The sequence below is a fragment of the Pieris brassicae genome, chromosome 11 (genome assembly GCF_905147105.1).
Source record: "Pieris brassicae chromosome 11, ilPieBrab1.1, whole genome shotgun sequence".
Taxonomy (NCBI): Eukaryota; Metazoa; Arthropoda; class Insecta; order Lepidoptera; family Pieridae; genus Pieris; species Pieris brassicae.
Genome location: NC_059675.1, coordinates 11,315,352 through 11,335,966, shown reverse-complemented (window position 1 = coordinate 11,335,966; position 20,615 = coordinate 11,315,352). Strand labels below are relative to the sequence as shown.

Genomic DNA, 20,615 nt, shown 5'->3' with positions numbered 1-20,615 from the left:
TTAGTCGATGGTGTCACAAACACACTCCGAAACATGATCCGCAAGTTAATGATCAAATGATAGCTGTTATTTGTTTCTTTATAAGTTCATTGCGGCCTGTTATTTTTTAATTTCTTAAATTCATAGAGATATAAAGCTTGTTGTAAGATTGATCTGATTTTGAGATTGATATTTAGCTATTAGTACGTTCGAATAGACAATAATCAATAATCATTAGTAATTTCAAGAACCCGCTTGCTCAAAGCTTCTCTAGGCGAGTTATTGTTCTAAAAACATTTTGAAAGACATAAACAAACTTTTTCGGGTTAATTGTTCTTTTTAATTTAACAATATATTATATTATTGTCCGAAAATCAGTCTCCGATAAAATCAAACTCCAAGAGTTCTATTTATATTGTAGGGCACATTACTTGAAATACAGTCTGAAGGGACTGTGCATTTTATGGCGTTAGAGAGCGTTGTACCTTACTGGAAAGAAGAAAACGTATAGATAATCCAGGACTGCTACTTATTAATCATGGTCATCAACAAAATAACGAATTTTTTGAGAGTTCGTATGCATGATGCCGACAATCGAGTAAATTACAGGCTAGGATAATAAAGCGACAAAGAAACGTACACAGCTGCGCAGTTTTACCAATTTTAGCAACTTAAAAGTACTTTACTACTCAATTGTTGTCATTGAGAGTGGGTGTAACGCTATGTAGAGATGGAAAGACTAGCTAACCAACCAAAGCTAATTGATTTCGACGCTTTAGGAATTTAAATCGAGGGACGTCACATGAAGTCTATTTATTTATTTATACACATTTCGTTGCATTAAAAAAAATCACAAATAACACAATACATATGGCGACCTTATCGCTAACAAGCGATCTCTTTTAGACAGCCCTAGTAAAAGAAAAAGAAAAAAAGGAAAAATGATGAGTAAACTGCAAGAAGTGCATAACCAAATGTTTTAAAAAAAATAATAGAACCTTAATCTAAAGTAATGCAAAAAATAATAATTCCAGACTAAAAAGCTAATCTCACAGATTCATGAATAGCGATGCAATACAAAAGAAAAGAAAATACAAGAATTACACAAGTCACAATTGATCAGGGTAGAATAAGGTTAAGGAATGTTTATACAGAAGAGTTTTAAAAGATGATAGGGATGGTAGCCAATCGTATGGAGTCGGGCAGCCTATTTTACAGCTTAATGGCGGAGATCCTAAATGAATACACTGTATGATTAAAAATACAAAATGCGAGGAATGCTTTGGTGCCATTGTTTCCTATTAAAAAAAATCCGAGTTTTTTTTAAAGATCTAGAAGAGGATAGAGATTATCTATCGTAAGACATTATCAATATTTGTTTATTGGCAGAGTAGACCTCAAGGCATTGATATACATGGTTAATGTATATTAAAAAAATACTGTGCCCATTTTTGTCTGATCTGTGCCACCTTATTACTGAGCAAAAGTCAAAACCCATTAGACAATAATGTCTTCTCCACCTCAAATTAATTTAAACATCCAACGACAATATAATCAGGGATTTAGCCAAAGAAAATATATTATGAAAAAACATTGCAATGTTCCAATGAAGAAGGAACTGAGTGTATATAAAACACTTTGATTGAAAAAAAAAGATAAATGAGAAATGAAAACGAAAGAATTCTGTTATCTGTATTTTTAGATAAATTATGTAATTTTTAAATGGGTGTTTAGTATTTGTTTGCCTATTTTTTTTTTTACAAATTTATTGTAGGTTAGTATTGTTATTGTAATATTTTGTTATTTTCTTACATAGCTAAGTAAGTATTAATAACCACTTTATCTGTGGTTGATAACTATTAAAATGAGTACAGATCCCCCTGTACCACCACCACTTCCAGCTGATAATGCCATCACTCCTCTTAAATTATACCAAACACAAAATTCACCGAATGATTCTATTTGCCAATGGACTACTGAGCTGGAGTTACGAGAAGTTTGTGCAAAAAATAACATTTGCCTTTACAAAGCTCCTCATCAGTTCAAATATAAAAACTTTAAAGCTATTACACAAGTAGGGCCGACTTGTGGCTTAGTAGCATTATCTATGCTTTTAAATGGAGAGGTTGGCCCTAATGAGTTGCTGAATATAGTAATAGCTGAAGGTTACAGCAATAATGGTGAGATGTTTAGTTGTCAGAATATGGCACAACTTGTTGAAAAAGTATTCAATCTGGCTAAAATAAATAATGCAAGTTTCCAATTAAGACATGGACTTTATAGCAAAGAAATAATACTTGAATTGTTGAATGGTGCTACTTTGTTAGTTGCGTATCCTTTTACAACTCATAAAATTTCTATTGATACATGATATAATATTGGGTGCAGTGATTCAACTTGACATAGCTGCCTTATCAAAATTTTAACAAAATACTATAAACATATATATATATAACTTTAATATAAACTTAGTAAATATCAAATGTAATTAAGTGATATTTTGTTCATGAATAATGGTTGATTTTTAGATTTGGTTTATAAACAACATATAAGTTCAACATTAGCACCCAGCACATCACTATGAGAATTGATGTGCTGGACTAATAAAGTATATAATTATAACTAACATAGATTTGAGATATTGTAATGTTCTAGATAATACTTAACCGGTATTCAGATATGATGCAGATTGCAATCACTCACCCTGCCTCCGACATGGACACACTGCACATTGGGCAATAGTGTGTGGGATTATAATAATTGATGACCCTAATGGAAATTATTTGTCTGATCCTAACAATATTTACATATTTTGTAGGCATGGGCAGTCAAAATATCTTGCCATGTGGCGTTTAGCTGATTTAGATAGTAGTAATAAAAATTTAAATGAGTTTAATCCCAAGAAAAAAGAAGATGGTTTGTTATATATTTTACCCGAAGGTGGCATGGGTGGAAAAAATGGCTTAAAAGGCCAGTTTATTATGGTTAAAGGTCTTTGACAATGTTGATATTTATTAAATAAGTTTAAAATTGTTTTTATACTTAATTTTTACAACTTTAAAAATGTCAATGTTTTTATGAAATGTTATAACTGATGAATTAAATTTTTATATGTTTCCAATTTAGTTTTAATACTAAATTATTTTTGATTATTTAATATTAGCTTTAGCTTTTAAAATAAAACAAGTCCATAATTTTTAATGCAAATTTTTTATTTGTACAATAAATACAAATCATAATTGCAAACCATAGTAAAATAAATCTCATGACTTCACTTAATTCATTACAATTATATTGAAAGTTAAATTATTGAGTCATTTAAATGTTAACAGGGAAAGGATTTGCACCATAAACAATAAAAAGAACTCCATTATTAATAACTTAATAGAATACAGAAACATAAAATATATTTTTTGTACTAATTAAATCAACTTAAACTTCATAACTATGATTACAGTTTTGCTATGTACTGCTTGCAAAACAATATGTGATGTATGTAAAGATTACAAATATATTATGATGAATAATAATGAATATAGACTTATATTAGAAAATGACAAACTTTCCATTTAGGCATATTACAAATGCAGAGTTAAGAAATTTGTAACGCCAAGTTAGTCAGTCATAATGAGATCATAATAACAAACTCGACTGGACTCTAGTTGTACAACACACCAGAAGTGAAGGATTTAAGACAGCATTATCCAGTAATCTAGTTATTTGTTCACCAGGTGAGTGTTATATATAGTATGGAGCTTGAAAGTTTTGTTTAACATATATTTTAAACACTGGTTTGTAACACATGCTGTAAACTAGAGTCAAGCTAAACTTTACTTAGAGATAAAGGTTAAATAATTACAGATCATACTAGGCTAGGCCTCTAGACATTATCATCAATTGAGCTTCTACTGCCACAGACAATTTACACAAAACCACTTCTGGCAGCCTTTTATAATATCTAGATTTGATTCAGCTGTGTAAAAAGGGACTTTAATTAAAAATAGCTTACTAATGGCCTATAATTGGTTAACATATTATGATTCTTGAAAGATCCAAAATATACTATGTATCTAAATGTATTTGTCCTATGTTGGGATAACCAAGATGGAATTTTCTAATATATGAGAAGTTATAGTAATTGATCGTAAAACAATGTCTTAAATTGGTATTGCTGTAAATTTTGTTTCAACACTACACAAAGGATCTCACTTTTTACACAACTGCACTTGGTCATTAGCTATTAGCTTATTGCTTGAAATGTAATATACAATACATACATTTGTAACTTCTAATCTAACACTGATATAAGTTTTAATAATAACACTTTATTAAAACAAACCTTATCTAGAATAACTTGATATATTTTGTGCAATGGTTTAAATTGTATTTTATATTAAATTATATTATAAATCAAATTTTGATATATGGTTGGATTATTAGTTGGATTTTAAAATTCAACTCATAGACATGTTTCTTATATATTATAAACAAATGTGGAATAACTCAACTTTTTTATTTAATTTATTGAGCTGATGTGATTTATTGGCTATTTAATTACTTATTTTTTAACTGCGGGTAAAATCCGACTAGACTTTGTATTAAGCACAAATATGGCTAACTACGTTTTAGACGCCAAGAAAGTGTGTTTATTAGATCACCCTAAGATTGAACGGGTTGATTGATTGAATTCATAAGTAATTGAAGAAGAGATAAGAAACGACGCAAATTTTTGTTTAACTAAAAAAAGCAATATTAAAATTTGGCACGCCGGATCTAGAACGATGATTGAAATCGAAGAGCACCAAATATAATGTTGAAGTGAGTGTATAAAATCAAAATGTTACCAAGCTATGCTATATCATAATAGACGCTCGAATACGTACGTACACCTCAACGTTCACACAGCCACATACTAAAAATACACTAACGAATATTATCATCGAGAAAAAGGACATCTCTTAAGAACGCAGCAATAGAAACTATTTTTCTAAGCTGGCTCGGAGTAATTCGTTACGAAAGTACAATTTGGTTTTCAATGTAATACTGACAATCAGTCGTTTTAGTAAGTATTAATAAAGAGGATTATGTAGAAGTACAGCTAGCAGCGATCTACGCGGTGGCTGTGACTTAAGCGTGTCACCGGTTTCAGTACTTCAATTGGGATGCAAATAATCACAGCGGCCACGTAAATAAATGCTAACTACACCTAAATATGAACTGCTTAAGATTGCTGCAATTTCAAAACCACTGTCTATGCAAAAATCACAGATTCAAAATAACCGCGCTCCGACGAACCTGATATGCGCTCAAACTCGAAATTCGATTACACTAATACACCAAAGTGCTACATTCATGCGCTTTTCATCCTGGCAACAACTGTTAAGACTAGACTGTCTCTATTGTCAGATATTGAGAGTAAACTGCAACGCATATCGTTGTATGAACGATAAACACAAAAGCATTTTTCAAGTTTTAGTGAGGAATGAAATGAAGACCAGAGTAAAGCGCACGCTTGTAGATATTTATATCCTATTTTACTTGGAAATGTCACGAACCATTATTGAATTATTGAGTACACAGAACTAACTACATCTACATGACTATACATTGAGCTGTAATTATGCAACTTGAAAAACGTTTAACATCGATTATAAAATTTTACACAATTTATATTAAATACGCACTATTCTATAAACGCAATTTTAATCTACTTTTAACCTTTGCGTATAAAATTAGCAAAAGTTTTATTTTAATGCTGCCAGTAATAAAAATTTGAACGTAATTCAAATTACACAACACAAGCACATAAATGGCAGCTTTATTATTAAGTAACGCTACAACATATAAGACGAGGGAGGAATCAGTTTAGACAACTAGATTTTTACTATGTCATTGTATGGATCATGGCATCAGTATTATATTTAAATTCATTAAGAGATAAGGGAACTGTTTATAATTATTGTATTTGTCCCGTAAAGCCACGTATTATTTTAAATAAAATATCCCTCTAAACATGCAGTACATTAATAATTTTGCACAATCCAATCAAAGATTCTAGAATTTTCTGGAATCAACTAGAATATACCAGATAGCTGCCGTCCCTCGAGCTTCGAGCACTAAGCGTCATAAGCGCCAAACTAATGCAATCGTATCAGCCCGATAATCGATGATAAATACAGTAGTAGCGAATTTATACTACTGCGACAGAATACATACTGACTTCTAACTTTTTTATAGTCAAGTTTTATCTAATCGTCAAGCCAGATATAACATTTTACAATATACGTCTAGTATAAACATCGCTATGACTATGATGTCTATTACTATAGGAAAGCATTTCAACCTCACGGGTTTATGGAGTCACTTCTGCCTGCTATATCCTGTGGCCGTTACGAGCGTCTAAGTTTCCTGCGGGGCGAGGGGAGCGAGTGAGGGGAGCGGCCCGCCGCAAGTCGCAACCGGGAACGACTTCACGTGAGTCTGCCATTGCGTCGATAATTGGAAGAACTTCACACCGTTCCATTCTGTGCCGTCGATGTAAACTGAAAATAAAAAATATAACAAAATATAATTTCAGTTGTAGAAACGTATAACTTAACTTATAAAATTAAACTAAAAGTTCTTGCGTTATAACAATCGTATAGTATAATCCAATACATATAAATAAATAATTGTTAGGAACTTAGGTGTTAACGCCACCTCAGCTAGGTGTAGTATGATTTGTCGTGAAAAAAATATTAGTAAATCAATCGATTTTCATATTCATATTCATATATTTATTTGCATTCCATAATGTTTCAATAGATGTTTAAGAGGCTTAAAGCTAGGTACAATATTATGGACCCTGTTAGGGCACAGCAAAAGAAGGCATTATAAAATTTATATTACATAATTAATAGTAACAAAATAGTACATAAAATTTTACATTCCAGGTAATTATATAGAATAACATTTTTTTATTTATTTAATTTAGAATATTTAGGGATTAATAATTATGAAATTAAACTATATTTTTATCTTCTAGGTACTCATTAACGCTATAATAACATTTACGTATAAGAAGTTTTTTTAGTTTGTTTGTAAATATATGTATCTTTTTTTCATTTCTTAGTGTCTCGGGAAGTTTATTATAAATTTTGATTGACATGACTAGTGGGCTAGATGCATGTATTTGTAATCGGGAAGATGGTAGGTATAGGTGTTTTTTGTATCGAAGTGTGTATCTTGTCTGTATGTCTTCGCGTGTGGTGTAAAACCTCTGTGTGTATGGGCAAATTTACAGATTTCCAATATGTATAATGAGGGTAGAGTGATAATGTTTAGTTTTATGAAATGTGGTTTGCAGCTGTCTGTTTGTTCTATGTTAACTATGATCCGAATTAACTTTTTTTAAATTGTGAATAGTGCTGGTGCGTCGGAGCTACCCACATTATTACACCGTAGTTTAGCCATGCATGCGCATAGGCGTAGTAGGTGTTTAGAGCGGGTTTCAGGTCCGTAGTCTTTTTAATTTCCCGGACAGCATATAAAAATTTTGATTTTATTTTTAGTATGTGTGATTTCGAGTTTATGCTTGTATCTATTGTTATACCTAGTAATGAAAATTCGTTAACTTGTTCTATTGTGTGGTTGTTAAAAGAGAAATTTAGAGAAAGTGGCTTTTTTGACGGGGGTGGAATGCTATTGTTTTGGTTTTTTCACAATTGATTTCAAGATTGTGTGCATTCGTCCAGGTTATTGTTTTTGTTAGAATATTATTGAGTGTAGAGTGTATGTTAGTGATATCATGACAGGGGGTTATAATCGAAATATCATCAGCGAATAAAACACATGGACCAGGTCCTTCTATGGTTTTTGGAAGGTCGTTTATATAAATGAGAAAAAGAAGGCACCCAATAACGCTTCCTTGTGGTATTGAGGCTTTTATTGTTTTACTGTCAGAGCGGTAATTTTGGAGAATTTTTGTTTCATTATTATAAAATTCTATTTCTACTAATTGTTTTCTGTTTTCAAGATATGACTTGAACAATTCGTTAGTTTTTCCGCGGATACCAATCCCATAGAGTTTATTTAACAATATTTCATATTGTACCTTGTCGTAGGCTGTAGTCATGTCTAGGAGCAGACCGATTGCGTATTCTTTATTATTTATTATATTAAGAGCTTCTTGTATGAATTTATATACTGCTAAAGTTGTTGACCTGTTTTTTCGAAAACCATTTTGACATTCATTTAATATTCCATATTTCTCGCAGAAGGCGTACACCCGATTACACATTGTTTTCTCAAATATCTTTGATGCAGTCGGTAATAGAGTTATTGGACGATAATTATTGGGGTCTGTTTTGTCGTTTTTCTTACGTAAGGACTTCACTATTGCTATTTTGAGTAGATCAGGAAAAACACCTTCCTCGAAGGATTGATTTATCAATTTTTAGAATGGTAGAGTGAGTTCGTCTGCACATTTCCTAAGTAATTTTGGTGGGAGTTCGTCAATACCGTGGCTATTTTTGTTTTTAAGATTTTTTATTAAAATATTTATTTCATAAGGGTCTACAGGGCTGAGAAACATTGTGTTTTCGGAAGGAGAAATTACGGGATTACATTTTGGTCTACTTGTTTGCATTTGGCTTTCTTCGCCTATAGATGCAAAAAAGTTGTTGAAAATGTTAGCTACTTGTTTGGGTTCGGAAATTATTTTATTATTTGTTTGTAGTTTTAGATTATTTCGCTCTTTTTTATGTTTTATTGGTGCGTTCATTAATTATACTCCACATTGTTTTTACTTTATTATTGGATTTGTTCATTTTGTTAATGTATTGTAGTTTTTTTGCCGTATTTACAACTTTTTAAAACATTTTTTCATATTTTTTATAATAGTTTGTTATTAATGCGTTATTTGCATTTAGTGTAAGTATTTTTAATAATCTTTTATTTTTGCAGGATATTTTTATGCTTTTCGTCAACCAGTGTTTATTATGAATATTTTTTATTTTTATTCTACGTAGTGGTATGCTTTTATTTAGTACATTCATAAGCGTATCTTGAAATGCTTTATAGTTATCGTTAATATTATGATCTGTTGTTATAATATTGTTCCAATCTACAGTAATTAACGCGGACTTAAATTTTAATATGTTTCCATCGCTAAATGATCTTTTATATGTGTAGAATGTCTCATGTGTGATGGAAAGTTTTGGTATGGTGATGTTTATTATGGTTGCGTTATGATCGGAAAAACCCAAATCTTCAACAGTTGTGGATGTTTTATTTGGGTGAAAGTTAGTGAATATTAAGTGTAAGCATGTTGATGTGGTTTGAGTAGTACGTGTGGGTTTTTTTACATGTTGAGTATATTTAAATTCTAACATTAAATCTAGGAATTGACTAGTTTTTATATTGGTATCTAATATGTTTATGTTGAGATCTCCGCCTATAATTACATTACATTTGGAATACTTAGTGTTTATATAATTCAAGATAATGTTTAATTGACTATGAAATATAACTTCTCTCTTATTCCAATAAATCGTTAATCATAATATATTTTCCTTAGGTAATTCTATTGCACATAATTCTAGTATATAATCTATGGACATATTGGTAATATCGTTTCTTACAATATACTCGAAATGGTCTTGGAGTAGGATGCAGGCGCCACTACCTCCGCGCTTACTTCTGCAGTATGACGCAGCGATGTTATATCCGCTGAATTGAATCATACTGAGATTTTCCTTTGTTAACCATGTCTCTGACATACATATTGCGTATGTCATATTTTCGAAACTCGATGCGGTTTAGAATTTAAATTTATAATGTAATTGCGTTAATATGTATGTACGAATTTTTGCTTGACATATATCCCAATAAAACCGATCATTAAGAGAATATTGGTTTACTACGTCATTAGTTCCGTCAGCAAATACACCAAATTAATGCAACTTTCGAATAAAAACTACCAAAGTCAAATAAATCGTGTAGGAAAATACAAAAATAATGTAATTTTACATTTACTGTCAGTTCTCATCAAGGTCGAATTGACGAGGACAATTACCAATTCTTAAATAGCCGTCAATGCACTTCTGAACCTCCTCCCCTTTAAAAAAAATCAATGGCGCTACAACCTTTTTAGGTCTGGGCCTTAGATTTCTGTATCTGTTTCATGATAATTCTCCTTCCCCTTAGCCCCTGTTAAATTAAAAAAAGTCCCTGCCGTTATATTTAATCGTCAACATTTTACAAAACGCTTGTAAGCAACCTAAGTCATATGAAACATAAATAAATACATAATTATACAAACATAATCATAAACGTTTCGCCTCAATTAGTAGCAAACATTCGGAGCACCTACGTACATGTATGCAGAACGCAATCAAGGAGTGATTGATATTAATCTTAATATATATAAATTTCCTGTCACGATATTTGTCGGCGATGGACTCCTAAACTACTTAACCGATGTTTAATTAAATTGGCACACCGTGAGCAGTCTGGTCCAACTTAAGAGATAGGATAGCTTAGATCTTTAATTATAGTCGCAATTTTATTTTAGTGCAAATTATTTGTCTATAATTAATTGACAGTCACAATTATTTGTTAACTCCAAAAGATTCTAACAGATGTCGATACTTTTCGACTGGATTGAGTATGTAATCAATAGATGGCACTGCTATGGTAAACCGACAAACGTGTCATATGAGCTACAATTCAATATCATGATTACCACGTGTTATTGAGGCTAATGTATCAATTAAACTTATTTTGTAGTAAACGAAATACCGTGAAATTCAATTATTTCTACTTTTTTTTAATTTTGTTGTAAGCATAGCCAACCACGTGTTACTTAGACCGAAGTGTAAATCAAATTCAAATTATAGTGACGACAATACAGTGAAATTATTATTTCGTATCACGGTATTAAGGCTAACTCAGACCACATTAAGGAGAAACGAAGTTCGCGGGGGCAGCTAGTGATATATAAGACTACAGTACCTTTGAGCGGCGTATGCGAGCCTTTAGCGGAACAAATCAGTCTGGCGACGCCTTCAACGTTATGCGCACGGCCTGCCTCACTTTCTCCGCTCTTTTCTTTCTTCTTGCCCAGGCGCATTACTGGAATAGCAGATTTTTATTCTAAACGTTAGCGAGCCTTGGTTTCATAATGGATTTTAAATTAGTTTCGTTTCTCGCTAAGCTATGAAAAATAAAGAGTAAATTACGTGGATAAATTTTTCATTATAGAAGATGTAGAATTGTAAAAAGTTGATGACTGAGGACTAGAATGATACGTACTTTTCTGTTTTTTTTCCTTTGTAAGGTAGGTGATGGCTAGGTGATGGTTGTGTCTTGTGACAAGAAGCGCTCGGAAGGCTGCCTTCACCGTCACCTTACCCCCACCGCTCGTCTCACTACCCTCAGCGCTTTTACCCCCGGTTCCACCCACCTACAAGTTATTACTAAATGTATTTATTGAAGTTATATCTCTTTTGGCGCGTCAGCGTAAAATTATGAGAGTAAATTTTTACGATGCACGCGCAGTGACTGGTCTATAAAAAAAAGTTTTTTATTTTATTTTATATAAAAAAAAACCAACACCCTGAAGTTAGCTATAGTCAACATTTTAGTTTTTTTCGATTGATAGAGTAGTTTGTTCTGCAAACGTAGAATATGTTTTTTTTTAAACATTTTCATCTTGTTACTCCAAAGAAAGATAACTTCTAACGCGGTTACATAAGTGGTTTGGTTTTTTTTTTTAGGTTAATATGAGCTGACGTGGAATCGCTGCTTTATACGACTCACATCTTTAGTAAGAAGCATCTCCAAACATCCCAAAAGTTTTAAAATTAATGCTTTTTACTCAATTGGAACATAACTGCTGAATCAATACAAAAAACATATTTATTTATGTTGAGACCTATTTGTTTAAAATGTGTAGTAAAATTATGTTTAGGTCTATGAAATAAGAACTACAGTCGCAGTAAATGTTTCATATATGATCATAACGTATATATGGAACATTTCATCTGCACACATATGTATGTACGAATTTAAAAGAATATATCTTATAAAGCAATACAATAACGGCGGTGAATTCGCCAAAAACTTTTTAAATTTTATTTATCTATCTTGATAAATATTTATTCGCGAAGCGACAATAATTAGTTGTCATCTCAATTAAAAAATAAATCAATGGCGCTACAACCTTTTCAGGTCTGGACCTCAGATTTTTGTATCTGTTTCATGATTGTTTGTAAATTAAAATAAAATGAAATAGGCAAGTAGGTGATCAGCCTTCTGTGCCTGACACTCACAGTCGACATTTTGGGTCTAAGGCAACCGGTTTTCCTTCACTGTTCGAGATAATGTTAAATGCGCACATAGAAAGAAAATACATTGGTTTACAGCCGGGGATCGAACTTACGACCTTAGGGATGAGAGTCGCACGCCACTAGGCCAACACTGCTCTATAAAAATGTTTACTGTGACCATAACCCTTACCAGCCAATAGTCCAGTTGCAACTCAAGCGGGTCATGTGCAGGTGGCAGGGGATCAGGCGCAGGAGTCGCAGGGGGCGAAGGGCGAGCGGGAGGGGAGCCCTCTTCTCCCTCTAACGATGTACCGCACGTCTCTGACCAACCTACACGGACTTCCTGAGGAGGAATTAATATTTGAGTACGAATTTAAAAACAGATGATTGATTTCGATTTATGTGATTAAAATTTTATTATTGCCATGGCATTGCCATATACAAAATATATTTCATATATTTATTGAAAATTATTTACATTGAAATAGACTATTAAAACTCACCGCTATGAAAGGAACAAACGTCTGACTAGAGTCTTCATCAGCAGATTTGTCTCTGTACGCGATCATTGCTTCGCCAATTGGGATGTTATTCACTGGGCCGATGCTGTTCAAATACCTGAAACAGCAAAAAGTACCGAAAATCGGAGTTCAGCAAAGTCAAAGCTATTTCGCTCGATCTTTCTTTATTGTGAAGTTTGTAAAGACGGCTTATTTAATTCAAAATCATTTATTCATATAGGTAACACAATGTACACTTATGAACGTCAAAAACAGAAATGTATATGAAATGCTCCTAATTCTACATTTACTGCCAGTTCTCAAATCGAGGGCTTACAACGGAAAAGAAGAACTGACAATAAACTCTCCGCCATTCTTTTTAATCGCTAATTTTTTTTTGTATTACACAACGTTTGTAAGGAGCTGCAACCTAGCTAATAAAATAAATTAAAAACAAGATTTGTCGTCTATCAGCAGGAGGCATGGTGAAAAGGATCACGCAATTACATTCTCGTGGGAACAACACGCAAAAATAATGTTGAAATTAGTGAATTAGTGATTACAATATCATTTAAATAAGTGTAAATATAAAACACTTTAGATTAAGATAAGAAATCATACCTAGCGATTCTGGAAGACATCTCAGCTATATCAGGCATGTGTGCGTCCGGCGCGCGATCGCAAAGCCCCGCCCACGTTTCGTTCGCGAACAATGCCGCGTACGCCGGGTCTGCAGCTGACAGGTAGCGAGCCACCGTGCATTGACCTAAAAAATATTTTAGCCCGCTCAAGTTTCTGTAACGGGTCTTGGGTTCTAAAGTGACCTAAGGGGTCGCTCTAGGCATAATACCTATGTGAACCTATACGACCGAGGGAAATTGCTAAGACAAATTTACCATATTTGGTGACCGACATATCTGCGTTGTAACAATCAGATTTTATCGTTTTCATGTGACCCAGTCACAAACTTACAAAGTAAGTAAGCGTATAAGCCACTTTACCACCGTGCATATCGGAATAAAAAATCAAATCATTATCGCCCAATGTTTCTTTATCCAAAATACTAGTCGTTATTTAGCTACATACGCGCCGTAATTTTTTATATAAAAAGTTAAGACTGGCGAGTACTTTTTTAATTCTGTATATAGACACCTTGTTCTTCTCTAGGTGAATCGATATCTGTCGCACAGTTTTTTTCTTATAATCTGATGCTTATTAACATAGCATCTATCGTCATTCAAAGACACTGTGATGTCAAATTTAATAGGAGATCAGCGGCTTAACTTAAGGCATCTAATAAAATGTAACTCAACTCGTTGCTTAAACAAATAAAAAGTCAAGTCAAGTCAAATCATTTATTTCAAATAGGCCTATTAAAAAGGCACCTTTGAAAGTCAAAATTACAGGGTAATATAATATAATATAATATTTATATTTTAAAAAAAAAACGTAAGTTGTCCTTTCCAAATGGTAGTTTTATATGGAGAAGCTTGCTTCTGCCCATTGGCAGTACTTAGAAAGAAAGAAATTATTATTAAAGGAAATTATTACAGCATTTATCGTTTATAAAATTACCACTTAAAGACGTTATCCTTGTTTATTATGTAGAAAAGATTTGAACTAACCAACAGGTATAACGTAGTATCTTATGGGCGGGGCGTCATGCGGTCGTCTTGCGGCGAGCTCTGCGTGCGCTCGTAACGCACCCGCTGCCGCTGCTTCTCCGCCACACACGCAGATACGCAACACGCGACGACTGCCCCTTTTAGATTTATCAGACCGTTATATAAACAACGTATTTAGACACACATAAATAATTTCATGCAAAACCGATGTCTAAATCAACCAAACGCAAAGAATTTCAAACCTCACTTTCCTGTGACGCGAGTATCGCTCCTCATAATAAAACTGTCTTAACCACTACATCGTGTTATAATATGACCGTGTAACTCAAAATTATTTCTGTCTGTCGCTTTTTAGGTTGGTATAATATTTATTTGTTTATTTACATAAATTACATATAACAAAAAAAATATACTAAAGATAGCCTAAGATGATAAAATCCACGTTCTAGTTTCATTATGGACGTATAACAAAAATCTTACTGTTTAGTAGCTCTAGCAAGTACTGCCTGTAATAGAGGCCTTGCATCCGGTACAACTCCCGGAGGGGCCACAACAGTAGGTATAGCAAGGGCTTGCAAAGAACGCGCAAGAGACCCATGGGCCACTGCTACACACTCTGGTAAAGGGCCCTCTTCACCTAACACTCGGCTTACTTGCTCGGCCATTGTACGACGTGGCTATATAAAAAAAAACATTACAAACATTTTACTAAAATAAAATGTAGCTGATCTTATTGAATACAAAGCATTGAGAATTGTTTACTAAAGTTATATTGTTTGTAAACGCCTTCAAAGATTACGCTAAATCATTAAATTAAGATAAGATTTAAAGATTACCTCTAGTGCTGTCGGACTCAAGGCGGGCAAATCGTGCGCAGACAAAGGTCGTTCAGTGCCAATAACTAGAGAATTTTTCTTCCTGGCTCCAGAGGCCGGAGTCAAGTTACCACCGCTAGTAGCACTACGAAAAAGGCGTGAACGCTTGTCCTCCTGCAAACGAATATATAAAAAAATATTACATCATGAATTGTGTCTTGAAAAAAAAAAAGCAAAGTAATTATTAAAAATAATTTATACACTAATATTGATAACGTTAATGTTTTTGTGATAGCAAAGTATGTACGAGGAATAATGTAAATTTGAAAGCAATGAATGAATGCGGGCGAAAATGACAAAATATAAAAGTAGGTTCAAATAACTGCATAGAACACAACAGACGCTGGCCCTCGCTGGACACCATATCTGGAAAGCACTCGAAGCCTCGATTTACGTAAATAATATTATAAATACTCATTTAAAGTATATTGTTTTATATTAATTAAATTTTATTTAATTGTGAAGTACTCGCTTAAACGTGTAAAGGTTAATCTAACTAACCTTAATCTCATTTGGCGGCGAGCTCGACACGGATGCGCCTGAGACTGGTGCATCGAGAGTAGCATCTCCATCACTGTTACCCTCACTGCCACGCTCGTCCCCGGCTGAGCTACGGACTGTTTCCGATTCTATATAACGAATACAAAATATATAGCTTAAATAACGTTGGAATTCGTTATTTGCACGCTTACGCGAGAAGAGAGTTTAAAAGATCATAATAAAAATCTGTTATGTAATAGCTTATCGTAGAAACAAACAGTACTTCGAAAGTCTCGCTTACATACGCAGTTATTGCGATTCTTATAAAATAGTTACTTGCGTGATGTTCGTTCTCAGGACCGTCTTTTTGTTATTATACAAAATTATGTGCATAAATAGAAATGCAGTTCAGTTACATGAAGTCCTAAAGTCCTGCTTTAACGCATCAAGCACAATGTTTATGTTTTGATATTATCAATTTAGGCCTTGTAAATGTTAAATGCTTTATGTCACGAAAACAGTATTATGCAATACTCTAGTGACGTTTATATTTACAATATGGCTTTTGTTCCAATAAAACAGATGGTTAATTAACAATTCAAATATTTTAACGATGGAAAGACACTTGACCGGAATATTGATAGTATTCATTTTCCTTTGTAGACGGTTTATGTGAATTATAAAATTTAAATTCTGCAATTAATTAAAACTGGGTTCATTTGAAGATGGAAATTTAGTAACAGTTCTGCGACCTTATTGAAAGCGACATAAGAACAATGAAACAAAACAAAAAGCTTGTACATAAATACATCGTAAAAGAAATTGTAGGTACAACAAAAATATCCGAAAGAGTTTCTTGTTATATGATTAAATTATTATGCCTAATTTACAGATTCTAACAGTTAAACGTGATGGTACGAAGGGGTGACATCATAATCAGCAGCTAAATAAAATTAATAGTTTCAAAAATTCAAAATTGTTGCAAAGAAATAGAAAATACCTGTGAATGAGAGTGTGGGCTGATGTCGGTTCCGCGGCCGCAACTCGGCAGCTGACGCGAGGCTCGCGTGTCGTGTCACTGCGCATGCGATTACGCTTACGATGGGAGTGTAAGTGGCGGGCACCAAATGTACGTATGAATACGTGCACATATACGTACACCTCAAAATAGGTGGTGGTGGGGTGTACGTATAAATATTTTTGTAAACTTTTCTCTTTCTCTATTGTCTTGTTGAAATAAAAGCTTTGAAATTGAAATTGAATACGTACACCTCACGCAAAGGAGCTTTTCGAGTAGCACGTAGTCCCAAGTAAGTTAATGGATAATCAAGATATTTTTCCTAATACTCATGAATGTAAGCATCAGTGGAAGAGATGAATTATTAACTCGGGTCGAAGAACTTGAACGGCCCCAAACGTATGAAATGAAGAATTCACATGTACAATTGGTTATATGTATGTGCAAATGTATATAGGTGTTTTAACACAAGTGAATCGTTACCGCCACTCCAAACCCAAAACATGCACTAAACAGAGCGTTACATCACAAAATTAGGCTATAAAAAATTTCACCTATAAAAAATTATCTATCACAATTAAAATGCAATATAAAAAATAAGCCACACAATGCCTAGCCTAGTAGCCTTCTTATACAGTTTTCATAGGTAAAACTCTAATCGCTTGAATTTGCCAGATAATGTAATAAAATCATATCGTACAATATAATTTATGGACTTCATAAAACAGTACATTGCAAACAAACTTTGAAGCAATTAAATGTCAAATTATACCACTAATAATTAAAAATCAAATGGCACAAGTTACATAAGCCATTGATTTCTTCAGCACTTACCATTGGAATGTCTGTGATGGTCTTGATTAGCAAGACTCCTGGAGCTACTAAAGAACGGTCTAAGCGAGGGTTTAGGCGTGGAACCGATGCTGATAGTGTCCATCTGATCTGGACCCGAATCGTCACCCTCGCCACATGATAAAGAATCCAAATCCTGAATAGACAACTTTGTACTTTAAGATCGCACTGAGAAAGCAATTGGGATTTTGCCTTAATATCCCTTTCGAAAAACCACTTGCGCTACAATCTTTTAGGTCTAAGCGCCGTAATTTCTGTATCTGTTTCTGACCATTTGTTTTTCTAATAGACAAGCCTTCTCTGCCTGACATACACCGTCGACTTTTTGGTCATGCCGGTTTCTTCGATGCTCTTCTTCACGAGCGAGTGTTAATAACGCACATAGACCGAAAGTCCATTGGGGCACAGCCCGGGTTCGAAGGACAAAACTACGCAAACACTGCTCGTTCGAGTAATACACATCATAATAAATTATGATAGTAGAAAAACTCTATCCTAATAAAATGTAAAACGTTCAATCACTATATATAATTAGAAGTCAATTTAGGGGTTTAGTAATATAATAATGCCTGATATATATAAGTTAAATTAGTGGTATTGATTATTATATAGAAATATATTTCATACACACATCTTTGTTTAATTATTGGCTGAAGAATTAAGGATTATAGCACTCGTAGTAATGTCAAAGAAAGGCACATTATAGACACAGGATTCGAGATATATGCAACGATAATAATACAAAGGTAAACTGATAACGCAAGTCTGTTTCGTTAGGATTTACCTGGAATAGTTCATCTATGTCCCGTTGTGCGTTGTGATTGTCTCGCACCGCCCCACGCTCACCCAATTCTTCGGGAACACGAAACCGACGCAGAAGTGCTGCGAATTTCTGTTTCAGATTCCTTTGCTGGAAATAATTAGCTATATTACCTTTCTAATCAATTCATATTTCACAATGATTCATCACCATCTCACCAACATGAAGGATACTATAATATGTCCAAACATATGTAAATAGACACGCAATTAGCATTATAAGTTAGTAATACCACTCCAAATATTTAATTTAATACTAAAAACTCAATACCTCCATAGCAGTAACCGGGAGACCGTACAATAACGTACATAATCCTTATTGTTTACTTGTAGGCGTATCTAATCACGATGCCACTGTTACTGATAGTGAGTTACATCATTTTCATTTAGTGAAGCGAAGGTTATGTCAAGGCGAGATGAATGACAACGCAATACAGTGTTAGAATTTCAAATAATTAAAAAAAAGTACAAAAGAACAGAAACATGTTATAGATAAAGAAAATATCTAGTACTACAGTAAAACTACTTCTATAGACGCAGGCAATAGACTGTGAGAATGAAGTTGATTATCCCGTGCCGGCTCACCGCGAGCTTGCCGCGGCTGCCTTTGCGCTTGCTTGGGGCGTGTTCGAGTTCACTATCGCTGTCCCTCTCATGCGCCTTAGATTGGATATAGCTCGGTCTCTCTCTGTCCATGTACCCCAGCTGCGTGCAAGCAATTTTATTTCGCCTGGCTTACAATTGTGATTGAACTTTCCTCCTTACTTAACGGCTTGTACCAAATTTAAAGACACGAATGAGTATGGAATCAAATTAAATGAATTATGTTACCAAACACAGGTTTACTTAGATGCGAGAGGTCTGATTTAAAGTAATTCCTGTGCGTTCGTTACTTTGAAAAACTCGTTCAAAAAAATGGCACCTCTTTCTTCCTTCTTAATTATAAACCAGGTTTTGCAAAAGCGAGAATATAATTATTACAATTCCATTAAAATATGCTAAAAGTATAAATATTTTAGAATAAAATTCTATATTATATTTATTAAGAAGAAATAATGTCAATATCTAGTTTTAAATACAATAATAATAAGGCAAAGCTACAGCTATATGCATGCATAAGCAATTTTATATTGCTATATACTTTCTTCCCAGCCATAAGAAATGGTACTATTTTATATAATGAATTGTAATCTTATGATTATTTTTCCATCAAAATCAGAACTTTCTTGGTTATTTATATATTATATTAGTTGTCTACTGTATAAAAAAGGCTTTATATAACGCTACATAAATTCTATTTATCCTTTAACTTTTATATTACCTTCATTATATTTAGAGTATAATGAAGTTTATAGCTTGCTAAAAATATGTAAACCGGCTGAGATTTTTTGCCTTTAGTTAGTTTTACCTTGGTGTAACTAAAGTCGGCCTTGTTGAACTCGATTTGCCTGTGCGGTCGTCTCCGAGCTGGTGCACCATATGTCATCTCATCAGCCTCTTCCACCGAACTAAACTCGCCTTCCTCCTCTTCATCAGAGTAGCCTCGTTCTGAAATCAGGTGATAATATTTTAACGGGTTTATTGAATGCAAATTATGCTAAAACTCCACTTTCTAACTTTAGAAGGTAGTCTATTTGACATGAAAATCCATGATTATTAGACGTGCTACAAAAAAGGTCATTAAAAAATTATATATCTTCGCCCATCTAATATTTTCTAAGTATTTGTGTTATTTAAGAATTATAATTAACACGTAAAAAACTTGCCGTTTGTTTACATTTTGGATACATGGTTTGTCATAGGGCCTGTGACGCAATCTTGCCTAGCGTTTTGGCGGAAATTATGAGTGTTTCATTTGTTTTTTTTAGCACAGTTAAAATATCATATTGTTTAGGTCCTATAGTCACTAGTAAATTATCTGAAACTGATTCTAAAATCATATCCAATAATCAACTCAATTGGACCTAACTTTACGATGTCCGTAGAGAATAGTTTTGACAACCCACCGTTCTAATACTATTTTATTGCCATTGTTGGTTGTGTTGTTATAAAAAATTCAGCTCACTTTAAATTTCGAAGTAAAAAATTTCAAAGAGAAAAAATCGGATTAATCAGATGAAGGAGACAATATACCATTGAACTTATGGTCAACTTACTGA

General features: G+C 33.4%; 2 protein-coding genes across 4 annotated transcripts in view; one reads left to right on the top strand and one right to left on the bottom strand.

The window, feature by feature from the left end:
- The first annotated feature begins 1,378 nt into the window (after positions 1-1,378).
- Positions 1,379-3,086, top strand: LOC123716661 (UPF0692 protein CG33108). Its single transcript, XM_045672506.1, has 2 exons — positions 1,379-2,310; positions 2,657-3,086. Exons 1-2 carry the CDS (start codon positions 1,844-1,846, stop codon positions 2,976-2,978), a joined length of 789 nt encoding a protein of 262 aa, XP_045528462.1. The 5' UTR covers positions 1,379-1,843; the 3' UTR covers positions 2,979-3,086.
- Positions 3,087-3,244: 158 nt separating this feature from the next.
- LOC123715885 (phosphofurin acidic cluster sorting protein 1) overlaps positions 3,245-20,615 on the bottom strand; it is a 68,347-nt gene continuing 50,976 nt past the window's right edge. The window contains exons 5-19 of one of the 3 annotated variants that reach the window (XM_045671231.1): positions 19,865-20,004; positions 19,042-19,161; positions 18,422-18,547; positions 17,620-17,773; positions 16,768-16,845; positions 15,789-15,916; positions 15,249-15,401; positions 14,893-15,089; positions 14,413-14,549; positions 13,409-13,553; positions 12,791-12,905; positions 12,478-12,630; positions 11,272-11,422; positions 10,972-11,091; positions 3,245-6,521 (exon numbers count right to left, since the gene is read on the bottom strand). In XM_045671231.1, the coding sequence (XP_045527187.1) occupies positions 6,379-6,521; positions 10,972-11,091; positions 11,272-11,422; positions 12,478-12,630; positions 12,791-12,905; positions 13,409-13,553; positions 14,413-14,549; positions 14,893-15,089; positions 15,249-15,401; positions 15,789-15,916; positions 16,768-16,845; positions 17,620-17,773; positions 18,422-18,547; positions 19,042-19,161; positions 19,865-20,004 (2,060 nt within the window). In that variant the 3' untranslated portion in view covers positions 3,245-6,378. The remainder of the gene's footprint in view (positions 6,522-10,971; positions 11,092-11,271; positions 11,423-12,477; positions 12,631-12,790; positions 12,906-13,408; positions 13,554-14,412; positions 14,550-14,892; positions 15,090-15,248; positions 15,402-15,788; positions 15,917-16,767; positions 16,846-17,619; positions 17,774-18,421; positions 18,548-19,041; positions 19,162-19,864; positions 20,005-20,615) is intronic. The other 2 variants (XM_045671232.1, XM_045671233.1) reach the window with 2 other exon arrangements.